General features: G+C 45.3%; 1 protein-coding gene across 1 annotated transcript in view; it reads right to left on the bottom strand.

The window, feature by feature from the left end:
• The window catches only part of T265_05100 (hypothetical protein), a gene marked incomplete at both ends in the record, with an annotated part of 28,897 nt that overhangs the window by 13,729 nt on the left and 1,188 nt on the right, over positions 1–13,980 (bottom strand). Inside the window, one exon of the mRNA XM_009170017.1 lies at positions 10,824–11,020. Coding sequence (XP_009168281.1) covers positions 10,824–11,020 — 197 coding nt within the window. The remainder of the gene's footprint in view (positions 1–10,823; positions 11,021–13,980) is intronic.

Below are 13,980 nucleotides of genomic sequence, written 5' to 3'. Positions count from 1 at the left end.
GCGAGTGCTTATCAGTGAGTTTAATCAGGGGTTTTGAGAGCCTGCGCATATCCCTTCTGTAGTCACTCTCTGCCAACGCGCTTTGCACGCCTCAATGGTGACGAAGATGAGACAAGTACAATCGTGCTTTCGGTTTATCGCAGACACGTTTCAGCCACGCTGCACTTGAAGCCTGAACAATGCCACAACCAAACCAGTTTTCACGGGAACACTATAGGACAGTTGTAAGTGGTAAGGTGCACTCTTGGTCGAGTGCACAGCCCGCAAGGTTCCCGTTGGGTGGTGGCAGATGTGTGAGTGCACCCATCACATGTTGCATGCCCTAGCCTTGCGATTCCCTACCCAATGTCCTCGTTTTTTACAACTGCCTATGCACAGCCCATCATTGAACCTGTTCCATCACGTCATTAAGACGCTTCAGATTTATCACCCAGGCCAATATGCAATGGAAGGGACTCGGCTATCCAGTATTGAACCGCGACAGCTCGTCTGGGTTACCTATTGTGGCTGTGAAGGACCAATGAAGAGGTTTGAACTAAATTTTTATTTCATATGTCAGTACTAAATAGTCTAAATAGTACAAATGTGACTGTGGGTCTAGGTGGTTTTTGAAACGGCCAGCCAGTCTATGATTCACATTTCTGGTTAGCTTGTTCATGTGTCCTATGCAGACTTGGACGTTTGGAAATTGTCGAAAGCATCCATGTGTGTGCTTCATAGGAGATCTGAATGCCCAAGCCCTTTTTCACGCCTTTCCGCAACAGGTCACTCGCAAACCTGATCGGAAGAATCTCCGCCGGGCTACTGTGGCCCATCAAAGACATAGCATCTTGTAACCTGTGAATGGGTTGATTTTCAATGGTGCGCTGAGTGTATCGTATCTACATCTACCATGGCCACCAAGAGGTGTCTCCCAGAAGAAGAGCTCGATCTTATAGGAATAACACAACAGTATTCTGCAACACAGACTACCGCAAAGACTAACATGATGGTTAGAAGGCAAAGGAGCGTGAGCAAAAATATCTCTAGATATCTGTGATCATTATATATATATATATATGCATATATATGTATAATAAAGATATCACTGGATCCGGAGGAGTTCGGCCACTTGTGGCTCTTTATCGTTAGTAAATTTCATCGCGTGGAAGAAAACAGTATCCGCCACATGATCGCGGTTCGCCCCACCACAGTGCATTCGCCGACCAGCATTAGGAGGATAGTGCGGTATAGTTTGTAGGTGTGATTCTTGGCACAACAAGCTACCGTGGCTGTGATGAAGAAACTTCGTCTGTGAAGTATGAAGGCTCACTGAAATTGGTTGGCAGCACACAATGTTGAAGTATGAGAGCGTCCGATAAAAGTATGACCAACAGTCATTAAATTCAATAGGCGTAGAGAAATGCATTCTTCGCACAATTAGTATGTATTAGTCCCTAGCTCCAAATTGCCGTTCATCCCCACATTTGGGGACAGTGGAATAACAATTATTAAATAAATTCTCCCATAATTGATGACACGACTAATCGATGCCAGCTGGCTTCTCGTGAGGTGGATTCTCCCCGGAACAAGCAGCAAATTGGTGCTCCCAACCGAAGGTGGCAATTTAATAGACACTCACGTGGAATAGATTTCATCGCAAAACTGTTCAACTGAAGCGCACAAATCGCACTTTGAAGTTGTCCATTGGCTAAATGCAATCTACCGAAACAGGATACTGGTGTCGGTTCGGACGGAAGTGTCAAACAGTCGATGGGTGTTTAGTAATCTAGGAGACAAAAATGTCACCTCATCACAGGGCATTACGTCACTTGCATGGGTATCAAACGAAATAGGCTCTGAACCGGCAACAGACGGTCAATGAAGGCTGTTTAGCGGGTTGTAAGCTGCTGCAATGAAACACGTTTATCCCTCGTGCAACTTGAAAAAAACGGAGGTGAACTGAAAGACGAGAGCTATCGCAGAGGCAGGGTAGATTTCTACGATATTGTGATACAGCGGAGAATACGCTCATCACAACGAATAACGGAAGAGTACAAAATATGTGTTATTTTGAGGAAAACTGAAATATGTCAAGTAATTCATGCGGGCTCAAATCACCCCAACCGGGTGAGTACTCCAGGGCTTCAGTGAGAAAATGAAGGTTCTAAGTTTGCGCAATCGGATTGTAAAACATTTACTGATAATTCAGTTCACCTTATGTTTTTTATTTGTGCGGTAATCACACTTGACATCCTCATTAATTGTGTATTGCCGCTGCACTCCCACCGAAGGTTGGAATACTTCTCAGTGCAAATGAACACACCTTCTTTTAGGAGCCTTCATTTATCGATTAATTTTTAGCAGCCTGCCCACAAACAAAAAGGTAAATCCAAGCAATAGCTGTGGAAGGGTGAACAGGTGAATATTAGATAAAACGAGGGAATGGTCCCATTCGAAAGCGACCACCAACGTGTGTATTGCCGCTGCACTCCCACCGAAGGTTGGAATACTTCTCAGTGCAAATGAACACACCTTCTTTTAGGAGCCTTCATTTATCGATTAATTTTTAGCAGCCTGCCCACAAACAAAAAGGTAAATCCAAGCAATAGCTGTGGAAGGGTGAACAGGTGAATATTAGATAAAACGAGGGAATGGTCCCATTCGAAAGCGCACCACCAACGATTTCAGTCAGACAAGTTGAATACCAAAGTATGTAAGAAGGCTTGGCATGGAAACACACGGGTAAAGACAAGCAACCGAACAAAAGACAAACAATGCCAAATGCTCTTCAAGGCGCGTTGAGGGCTGGCACAGTCATGACTCGCACCTCAGGCACGGATTGTCCCTCACACTGGGTCAGGTGTTAAAGCCAACGACAAAAATGGACATCCAACGCATGTACCGTGCATAAAAGCGTCAAAAGCGCGTAGAGCCCAAAATGGTGAGCAAATACAATTCACTGAGTGTGATCTCAGGAAGTCCCAGTCCTGATAAAATTGTCTAACCTTTTGAGTGTGTTGCGCTGGACTTGGCCGAGCACGGATGAATATGTCAGCCTCGGTATCAGGTAGTTCCTTGTGATCTCCGTTCTTTGATGCGGCTTCATTGGGGTACGCGTCACCTCATCGAGCATTTTGTGCGGCTGGTGTTAGTGAGTTCAGACTCCTTTCCTCCCGGAAGTAAAGGGGTCGTCCAAATATGTCGCGGTGTCCGTCAGACCAAAATTAATAATGAGTTCCTTGGAGAAGCAAAAAGGTTTAACTGAAACCGCTGTCGCCCGATCTTTCCTGTCCCCACAAATCATCACTGCTTTCAACATTCGGGCACTGATATTCATACCGGCTCCTCCCAACTCGACCGCAACAGCTTCAAACTTCTATTTAAGGCTAGACTGAGTTCCTGCACACACACCCAGTCGTCAGCGAAAGCAAAGTCATCCACTAAGGTGTCATGGAGGTGATACTCTACTCAAGAACCTCATCAGTTGTCATGATGAATAATGATGTTAAGAGTGGATCTCCTTGTCTCCCACCTTTGTGGCAGTGAATCTCGGAATTGGGGAAAATTGTAGCGTTTTCATAGGAATGTGCGGAACTGTGGAGGTGACGGTGCTCCAAACGCCTCTGAAGTTCTGACGATTGTGTTATGCGAAACCGAATCAAATGCTTTCGATATATCAACAAACGCCAAACCTAGATTGGAAGCAGCTACTGAAAAGTGACGAGAGGGTAAGTAACAGCGAAATAGCTTCCAAACAACAGTCTTGATGTAGAAATGAAACTGGAGTGAGAGCAATAGCAGTACGCTGCTCCAGTGATCAGCATGCACCTTATAAAGGCATCGAACAAGATTGGATTACAAGGAGATCGGTCTCAGTTAATCCAGTAGAGTCGGATTTGGGACCTTCGGAACTGTCGTAATACGAACACGACACAGATGTGGCGGACAACCCTCATATAATTAGAGTAAGTAGAAATGCACAGCAAGGGCCTCGGCGAAGCATCCTTGATGTAAGCCTGTCCAGACCTGGGGAGGAATTGCCCATTAATGGATCGTATGGCCGGCTTTTTCACCTATAATTGGCTAGAGAAAACTCCAGTCGAACGGTAGCACTGCGCGACTAAGCCGGCTATCTCCGAGTTTTGGAGAACAGAGCACCTATTTCCAACACTTTTCGGCGTCCAGAGGTAGGCCCCACATACCTTAGTAGAGATAATTCCACGACACATCGAGCACAGCAGACGCTGAATCATTCTGTCTTTGGAAGTGTAGGGTCTGGACGGTAGCGTATTTAGCTCGGTGGATCTGCTTTCAGTTGGACAGCACGCGATGGGTTAGCTGAGTTCGGCATTGGAAGAAAGGACTCGTAGTGTGAAGAAATGTCTTTGAGGCGTGAAGGTTCAGCATCGACAGGACTTGCTAAGGTGTCGGGCAAATGCCAGAAGGTCAACACTAGCAAGCGAAATGTGGACATGAGATTCCAAATGTGGAAGCGTAACCCATGGTTTGTTTAAATCGTGCACTGTAGTCATCAACTACTGACAAATAGGCCGCTGTTTGACCGATGGTTTGATCAGGGCCGCCGACTGATGATTTGTCCAACTGTGCTCGCCAGTTAAGTACACATAGCCTGGTTTTGACCACTGCTGTGGAATAATAGGGAACGGGCTCCAAAAGCCAAATGCAGAAAAGTATAGCACACAAACAAGAGATTTGCACTTTTGTCCGAAAAGTGCCACGTCCACGCACATATAAAACCGGAGGATGTACAGAATTTTTACCTTTAAAATGGAAAATACGGCAACAAATTAATTTTCGAAATATCTTGGCAGAAACGGCCAGTGCAACAAATTTCGGAACGGTTGGGTTTCGTTGCAAAATGAGGAGTTTATTCACAGCTAAATAATACTGATACCGCGATATAGTCTCAGCAGATTGCCGAAACATAGGTTCTGAACCTATGAATGAGAACTTTCACCTTCAAACTGTTTAAACCGCTCAGCCGATGATGATATTTCCTCATTCATAAGTCAAAAGCACGTTATTTTTCCATCAAGGGGAATTTGAAAAGTCAGAGACAACTTATAAAAAGAGCCAGAAAAGTGACAAATCTTCCATTAGAACGATGCAGATGATACCATAGAACAAACGGAAATTGTATGTTTCACTTGATATCAGGAATATCTCGGAAGTTCCCGTAAGCGCGTGTCGACCTACTTGTACTGGTGGAGGTCTTCATTGCGAAATATAGATTTGGATGAAGGAACAAAGAAGCATGAAAGAAGCTGAAATAATTCAGTAAACGATAACTTTCAAATCAATGAAGGAACTGAATGACTGACCACGCCGTTAGTCCGCTGTCATCCAAGACAATTTTTCGACATTCTCTTTCGATGCCCTACAGTACTGAACAGTTAAGCCGTTTGAAAAGATTTTATCCTGTTTTTTTTTTCGTGCACCGTTCGCTGATACCCAAAAACCCAGGTGGGAGTGGTTCTTGGTTGTTCGTTTCTGCGACTTCAAACGCAGTTTTCTATCCTATTGGATTCGACGTCTTGCGGTCACTATTTTTTGTGGGATTCTATTGCTATCTCTGAGAAAACGAACGTTTGGTTCTTGGTTGTTCGTTTCTGCGACTTCAAACGCAGTTTTCTATCCTATTGGATTCGACGTCTTGCGGTCACTATTTTTTTGTGCGATCTATTGCTATCTCTGAGAAAACGAACGTTTTATTTTGAAGAGATGATAGCTTGTTGTACGTCTGCGGAGCATTAGTACGGGCTACATGAGGCTGGCTGGGAAACTCTGATTAATGGGACGATATTTGATCGGAATGCAGATCAATAATTTTTTTATGAATCTTAGCTAATACAGAATGTCCTCCCACACTAATTGAATTATCAAGTGAGATTGTTCTGAATGCCTTGTATTCTTTCTACGCAAGTGAAATAAGGTTTGCCTTGGGAGTGTTGCCTGATTCATTGATCGAGACCATAAATTACCATAACCGTGTGAATATTCACAACTAATGAATGGTTAAATCAGTTCACGATCCACAGACTGGGAATGGGATTATGGTTGCATTTGAAGCTGATTCAGTTGTTTTTAGCCTGGTTGTACTTGGCAGTGGTGTGCAATCGGTCAGGCTGCTACTGTGAGTGAACTTTCGCCATCACACCATTATCGTTGGGTCAGTCATCTACAACTAATCGCCAGACGGTTTAGTAGAACAGGCCATTTGCGTTACCCAGATAAAGGACTGCCATTGGCCGCCGACAGACTGATGCGCACATACTTTGAGATACCAAGCCATGTTGGGAACCTGTGAATATGCATTACAAAAAAAAGGTGTGGTAACCAGCCAAGGTCGTGGAGGTGAGCGTGATTTAATTTGTCGTGATGCAAAATTACTTCTACTCTTCCCATGGTTCATCAGGTAGGCATAGTTTCCGAATTTTCCTACCTAATCGCCCAGTTGTATGCAAGTGGATTCATGCGCTCAACTGAAAATAAACTTGGCGTTAACGGGAGAGACTCAGCTGTTCATCAGATGATTACCTCATTTAAGATGATTACAACTGCGTGTTCTGCACAAACGCAGATTGGTGTTTCAGCCAAAACAATATCTAGTTAAGATCTCCAAGTGTTTCCTTGATCCACCATCAGTGAGAACTCTTGGACCGCTCATTCCCAGTTTTGCCCTCCATGGAGCTCATCATGTAGGCTACTCCCCAACTTTCCATCGACTTTATTTCCTACTCATTTGATTTTCTCTTACTGGTTGAGCCGTTAAATCACACACGATTCCTGAAAAAACAATACGAAAAAATTTGGAATAGGTTCTCTTCATGGGTAAACCGTTAACAGAGATAATGCCAACGAATATTTACGTGTCGGGTAGCAGAGATGCCATATCGAGTTACGGTGCTGCGATGACTTTGCAACTATCATACTAATTTCGTGCAGGTGCCACAGTGCTGGTGTGGAGCTGAATATGAACGCTCCCCGTTCGGGATTAGACCGAACTGATAAGACCTGAAAATAGCGAAAACATCACTGTGTTCATCAGTCCTGTAAACATTGTCATACCAAAAATAAAACTTCCATTCCTTAAATATCGTCCTAACTTAATCATGTGACGGCCCTTTTCGTAGTGCATTCATTTGAATGTCATTATAAACGAGGGGTTAATTTGAGCCTTGCGTTAATACAGTCCGTTTGCAAATGCTTAGATCTTCATTCATTCAGTTCGCGGTTCAAATACAGAATAGGATTGGTTGTTAGCCTGTTCGCCGAGCTTGGCAGTTAGATTGCAGATGTTTCATCACCAATCGATGTGACATCGTCAGTGCCGGGTTGAGTGGGTGAACTCTTCTTCTTCTGCCTGTGCTTACACCGGCAGCTCCTAAACAGCATCTGGTAGTTCTGAAGGCGGATTTATAAAGATTTGAGGACTGATGAGCCCCAGAAAAGAAGAAAACGGCAAGTTTGACGAGTATAAATGATCAGTGTGTGTGTGTGATTGGCATGGTCATCAAAAGTGCTCAGCCAAAATCTGTTAGAAAATTTTCCGGTACATCCAAATGAAACCAGAGTTTGAGAAGCACGTGCGTACAGAGAGATTGCAGCCACCCACGTGACTGCAACGCATCTTGAACGCAATTTTGGACGAAGAACAACAGTCACTTGCAGTACATCACTCATACGTTTGCTGGAAACTCTTCGAGAGCTCACGACCAGTTTCGCCCTTCTTGGGGCTCATCAGGTAGGTAGAGTTCTCGAGTTTCCGTCATCCTCATTTTCAACAGCCAGTTGATCATAGTTCGACAAGTCAAGCGAGGAACCTTGATCTTTTTTGGATATCATTAGTATTCACTCTACTCACCGAGCCTCCATGTTGATCTTCTCTAATAATGTCCCATAAATGTGCATCAGTCACCAGAGATAAATCGTTACTCCCACAGTAATACGGCCGCCTCCCTGATACGACAGGATTTGCCCAATTGTTCAGAACCAAACCGAAGAAGGATACAATACAGTTGACCCAGGTGATACCTTTCAGAGACGACAGTTTGCTAGTCTGTTGAGGCGTCTATTGAACGTTCAGGATCCAGAGAAACCGAATGGAACCTCGGCTCAAATCTTTTTGTCTGACTCATTACCGAACGTTTTATGATCCCTGAGTGCTGCTTGTCCCGTGGATAGGAAAAGATGAACAACTCTTTTGAGTGCTTTGTGACTATGCCTATGCAGTTCGGCGATGAAATATGGGCAAGACCGTGTAACGGTTGCACCAGCCACCCCTCCATGTCTGTTTCACTTAGGATTATTCGATATCCCGCTGGATGTGATACTGCTTTTGAAGAATCCTTCAGGTTTAGGTCCACATGAGGGTCTAGGATGAATCGGTGCTCTGCGGAAATTACCTGAGAATGTTCACATTTATTTAAGAGAGCGCAACGAAACAAAACAACAAAAACGCTGGATAACAGCATACCGCAGTCGCCCTTTTGCTACCACTGTAGAGCCACAAGTAACTGGTTGTCATTGCCACCCGTACCCTAGGCTCCTCGATTGCTTGGAATCACCACTAATACATGGTCTGTTTAAGTATTTATGATAAGCTAGTTTTGTGTGCTAGAACACAAGTGATGATTTGGAAACACAGCAGAAGCATAGCTTTGACTATAGTTTCAACTGGCACACCCTTTCGGCGCCTAGTTGCTATGTCACCCGAGGGAAGCCAGGGTAATACCAGGGTGCCTAAGCCTAGACAGGGGCAGGCGAGATTCCAGGGTTATGTTCAAACCACGGTCCCCGCGTTCAGTAATTTATCGTCTGAGCTATCTCCAACTCCCAGAGAAAACTTGTAGCCTCTACCCATCTAGAAACTCTCAAACCTTAGTGTGAAACGGCGTGTTGTGAAATGTGACTTTGTGCTAGCCAGCTGTGCATTACGTCAAGACACTCGGACTGCAGGTGAAACATCAAACTCTGCAGGAGAACTGATCTCAAACGGACTGTAGTTTTTCACAGAAACGGCTGCAGCGCAGTAGTGGGTTGCTAAAAAACGCCAGAAATTTTTCGAGTTCAGGGAACGTCGAGCGGTGATGTCATAGTTGTGCTCGCAAGGAAATAGTGTCTTCACAAATCCTGAACCAACTCAGCCACATATCATCGCACAGGCCTTTGATTTATCACGAAGACACTGTGCATCACTCCAGTGCTGGCAGATTATTTAGAGTGGGAAAAGCCTGAAACTACAATGCTGACTGATGTCCTGAATGGCTGTTAGCTAATGAGCTGGTCTTATGCATTGCGCTTCCGTAGTGTTCCGGCTTGTGCACCTGTATTCCAGTTAGCTATACTGGGGCTCCTTGCGACACCCACAGTCTCTCACACCCGGTTGGTCAGTAGTTAGAGTTTTGGTCAACATTGCCTCCTGGTCCTGAAGACTGAGAGTTAGAACATGCATGCATAAGAACTATGATGAACTGGCATTTACCGCGGATTTGCTGTAAGACTTTTGAGCCAAAGGCTTCAATTGACGGCTTTAATTATCCTTTTTCTATACTTGAGCACCTTGGCAGTATTCTAGCCCGATTCAAACAATTAAAAATAGTGTCGTGCCACATCGACTGTTGCGCGATGTCATCAGCCGCGTTGCCGTACGTACTGCGCACAACAAGGTTACTGCTGACACCTCTGTTTCTCTCCTTCACACACTTTTTCTTCTTCCTCCCCAACCCACCAAAAATACTTCCCAATACTTTCCAAAGCCTGTACGTTATACTGGGATTTCAAAGGCCGGTGCAGTTCGGCTGGCCTATCCTAAGCAATAGGTCTCTCATAAGATCATGGTTTTGCACTTCACTTTTCCCACCCGATTACTAATACTCTCACTGTAGGTCCATCACTTAGGGCTGATAAACCCATTTGTCTTACACCGGTCTTTGTCGTGATATCTGCGGATCAGTCGGCGCTAACAAGCATCAAGAAACCGATCTCCAAGCCTCGAAGTCAGGGTCACCTGGCTGTTTTTAATGTTCGCACTTTGATGAAAGCAGGGCAACAAGCTGACCTTCCTGTCAAACTGGACTCACCTGACTGTGACGTGTGCTGCGTATCAGAATCCCAAATTCAAGATCTAAGTACAGTCACTGGGCTAACCGTATTACCAGTCTGTATGCGATTCCCGCTGCGCACTTCTGGCGGTCCAGTAACCATTGCATCGGGAAGTGCAGGGGTTGGTATGGTCCAAGCGGAAGGATCATTGTTTGCCCGGATACCCGTTGCTGGCAAAGTCCGAAAAGGAGTCACGCGAGCAGGAATTTGTGTCCACCCTGTCCACTTATAACCCAAACGACTGTAGCTCTGACACCACCAAAGTCAACTTCTGTTACACCCTGAGAGCCCTGTTACGAAGGACCATATATCGCTCTGGCTGCCGGGGGTTTCGGTGCACAAATGGATCGACTTTGCGCATCTGAGACTCATTTGGGTGTTGGACTTGGGTTAGACCCGGTATGCACAGGCAACGGCAGACCATGGATTTGGCTGTGTACTGAGCGCAGACTGTCTTTGTGCACTGCTCAAATTCGCAATAACCGGAGTCGTCTAGCCACACAATGTTCTCTAACAGTATGCCAGCCATGGAACCCAGTGGGTCACAATGCCATCAGTTACCGATTTCGTATATCTCTAACCGATTGCTACTCGTTTTGGAGCACTTGAGTAGATTCTGACCATGCACGATCCCAGAACCGCTTCTTTCCTCACTTTTCAGCTACGAGCTATGGGTCTGAAGATGAGAGAGTAAAAGATCCAGAACTTGAATGCACCTGTCATAAATGGTTTCTGGGCTATCTTCAAACTGCTGCACTATCCGATGTCGGGGATTCCGCCATAGGACACTGCCAGATCCACTCAAGAACTGGATATCAGACAGAATAAGGGTGTTGCTTGGAACTCGGAGGAATGTTACCGCCGGTCCCGATCGTAATTCAACCCGGAAGGCTAGCTTGATGGGTACGGAAAGCTAAGGAAATGGAAAAGGTGCAGAATACCGCGAATTCTCGAAGACTCCTTTAGATGAGCTGTGTGGCGGGTCCCAAAAAATCACCTTTGAGCGAAACTATACAAAATCAAACTGGTACGACCATCTTCAACAAAGCAGCACATCGCGATCACTGGGTCAAGCACTTTGAAGAAACATTCGCGTGGCCACTTGCTGTCAGATTCTTAAACTAAGCCAGAACCCTGAAGCATGAATCTGGAGGCCTCTACGACCTCGATTTATGACTGCATGCAATTCGCCAAGCCCCAGCGAGTTTACGGTCCGAATGATCTCGCACTCATATTTTCGAAGATGAGAGTGAAGCCTTTAGTTGTCACTTGTCTGATCTAATTGTCTTCATATGGAGAGTCCCGAAATGGGGAGAAACGATAATAGACATACCTCCAAAACGATCCTCGCGGTGAATTCGGTAATTGCAGAGATTAGCTTGGATTCGGTCGTAACGAGACCCTTAGGGTCACTTGTCCTTCGTCGCCTTATGGTGGTTCGGGGAGTACAGACTCAAGGGAAGCAAACGGGACTTTCTCCTGGTAGAGATTTCCTTGGCCAAAACTTCATCAGGTGCTAGAACAGTGCCATAGGTGTAAGCGACCACAAAACGCTAAAACGCATGTGGCTCTGTTGGCGAGCCCCGAAAGTTCGTAAATACAATAAGTTCCTCGTCTTTTGAGAATTCCAGGGGCAATTCAATGTGCAGGAAGCTCTTCAGAAATTTCGGTACAAAAAGTGGTGTCCAAGAGGACACTTGCTCCCTTCGTTCCTATTCACTTTTGTGATCCGTAAGGCGGCGAGAAAGACGTTGATTCCTCAAAACTCTTGCGTTCAGATAGCCGCTAACGTAAAATTTATCGATCTGTAATCTGCAGACGACATCGTTCTGATCTTCGAAGAGGTCAAAAGACACGGACACTCATAGTAGAGTTGACCGAATTCACTTCAACCCCCGTGTTGTGTTGTGCGGTGGCCGAGCTATTGGGTTACGCCTGCACTGAGCCTGCCAGACTACGCGATAGGGAGAAGACAGAGAACTGCGGACACGGCCGTATTGCCAGGACAAAACGTACAGAGCGTCTGCGTAAATATATAGGATGACTACTTGGCCAAATATGGTCGTTCACTTGTTCGCTCCGTACAGCCAACGGTGGTGTTCCGGTCGTGAACATTCTTAGGTCCACTACGCTGGTCGTGTGCCGCTAAGCCGCTTGGTGAAAGCCGCCAACTCACCTACTTTCCGGACGTGTCGAACCGATGATGACCTTGGGGATGCGTCACTCTCTGCACATGTGCTTTTTCTTGTCTGGGCGCGCCCTGACACCCTGGCATGCGCTTTCACCCACAAAGATCATGCTCATGTACATGCGGTCACCGCTGGCAATCCAAAGAGAGGCACTCGGGTGTTCTACGTATATTGGAAGCTTTATAAGCTCCGATTCCATTGTGACACACGAGTTCTGCGCACGACTCTAAGTGTCGGATCGTATTTGCCATTGTGAGACACCGATTCGGAGTGGCATAAGCAGAGAGGCGGTCAACCTTCGACCTAGCAGAGGGGTATGAAACAAATTGCGAAGAGCCTATGTACTGTCGGTATGACTCACCTTCCAGTATGGGGATCACATGATTCTTATTGGGCCTGGTTGGAAACGTTGCAAGATGTGGCCGTTAATCGATGTGAATGGCGTCTCTATTGTTAGTTTCTATCCAGGGTGCCTGAATAAGTGCCTGGAAGTGTAGGCACTTAGAAATGGTTGTTGTAGAATAGCACCAAGTCCTTCCCCATCCAATTTTATTCTTCTTCTATTCTCCAAATAAACTTTGTTTGCGCGGTAGCAAGTCAATAATCTTGTACATAAGATCATACTGAGAATGATTTGTATTGCGGCTAAATCTATTGATAAGGGATACCCCTTTGAAGACACTGTTCTCCTACGCCGAATGGAGAATGTAAGACACCAATTGTTTATTTAACCCATCTAACAGCACTGATCAACTAAGAGTAGTCGAAACGAACCTCATTTTGGAGGAACCAAGAAAATATGCTAGCGTTCACTTAAAAAACGCCACCCCCATACCGTCACTGGGATAGTTAATAACCTAGGACAGATGGCACCGTCCATTATAACACCATATTTCCCAGATTGTCGGTTGAAGCATCATTGGCAAAGGTAGCACAGGCAGGACAGTTACGTCATATGTCAGTGATTCTCCAAGACCGCTTGGAATACCAATCAAAAGAATGACGAGTGGATACATACACAGCAAAGAATGGTCAACGATTACTGGCATTCTCGATACGCCAATTGTGTCCGGAATGATTCAGAAGTGACACAGAAGAGGTTAGCATCGATAAAACAAAATATGGATTTTTTGATAAAGAAAACTGCTCACAATGTTGACGGAAACTCTCAGCAACCTGGTAAGTGGTTTTATTTTTATGAAAATATACTGCAATATCTCGAATATCGTAACAACTAAAACATGAGGCGGCTCTTGTGCAGCATATTCAGTTGGAGAATATCATAAACGAAAGGTTAAGGCAAGTCTCCCGTGAAAACCGAATTGATATGCAAATGAATGTATTTGTCGAAGCACGTGAGTGGTTCCACTATTCACTAACTCCCAGGAGCACTTTCATCTACCGTCCGGCAGCAATTTATAGTGCATAGGGAACGCAGCCAACCCAAAACACCTTGACCTAATGGAACTGAGTAACTTCGACTCGTCTACGTCCTCATGTCTCATCAGAGTTTGTTCCACGTCCGTTTTGACCTAAGAAACTCAGTGCAGATCAAGCAGTGAACCTGGGTCTCTTCAAACACATTGAGGGTAGGGAACAAATGGTCCGTCGAACTGCCTGCTTTCAATGTTACCAGTAGTTGCCTCGTATTCCAGATAATGTTGGTAGCTTAAGATCAAGTCGT

Source organism: Opisthorchis viverrini (genome assembly GCF_000715545.1).
Source record: "Opisthorchis viverrini unplaced genomic scaffold opera_v5_92, whole genome shotgun sequence".
Taxonomy (NCBI): Eukaryota; Metazoa; Platyhelminthes; class Trematoda; order Opisthorchiida; family Opisthorchiidae; genus Opisthorchis; species Opisthorchis viverrini.
The sequence above is the reverse complement of the archived record's forward strand: the minus strand, read 5'-3'. Positions and strand labels throughout refer to the sequence as shown.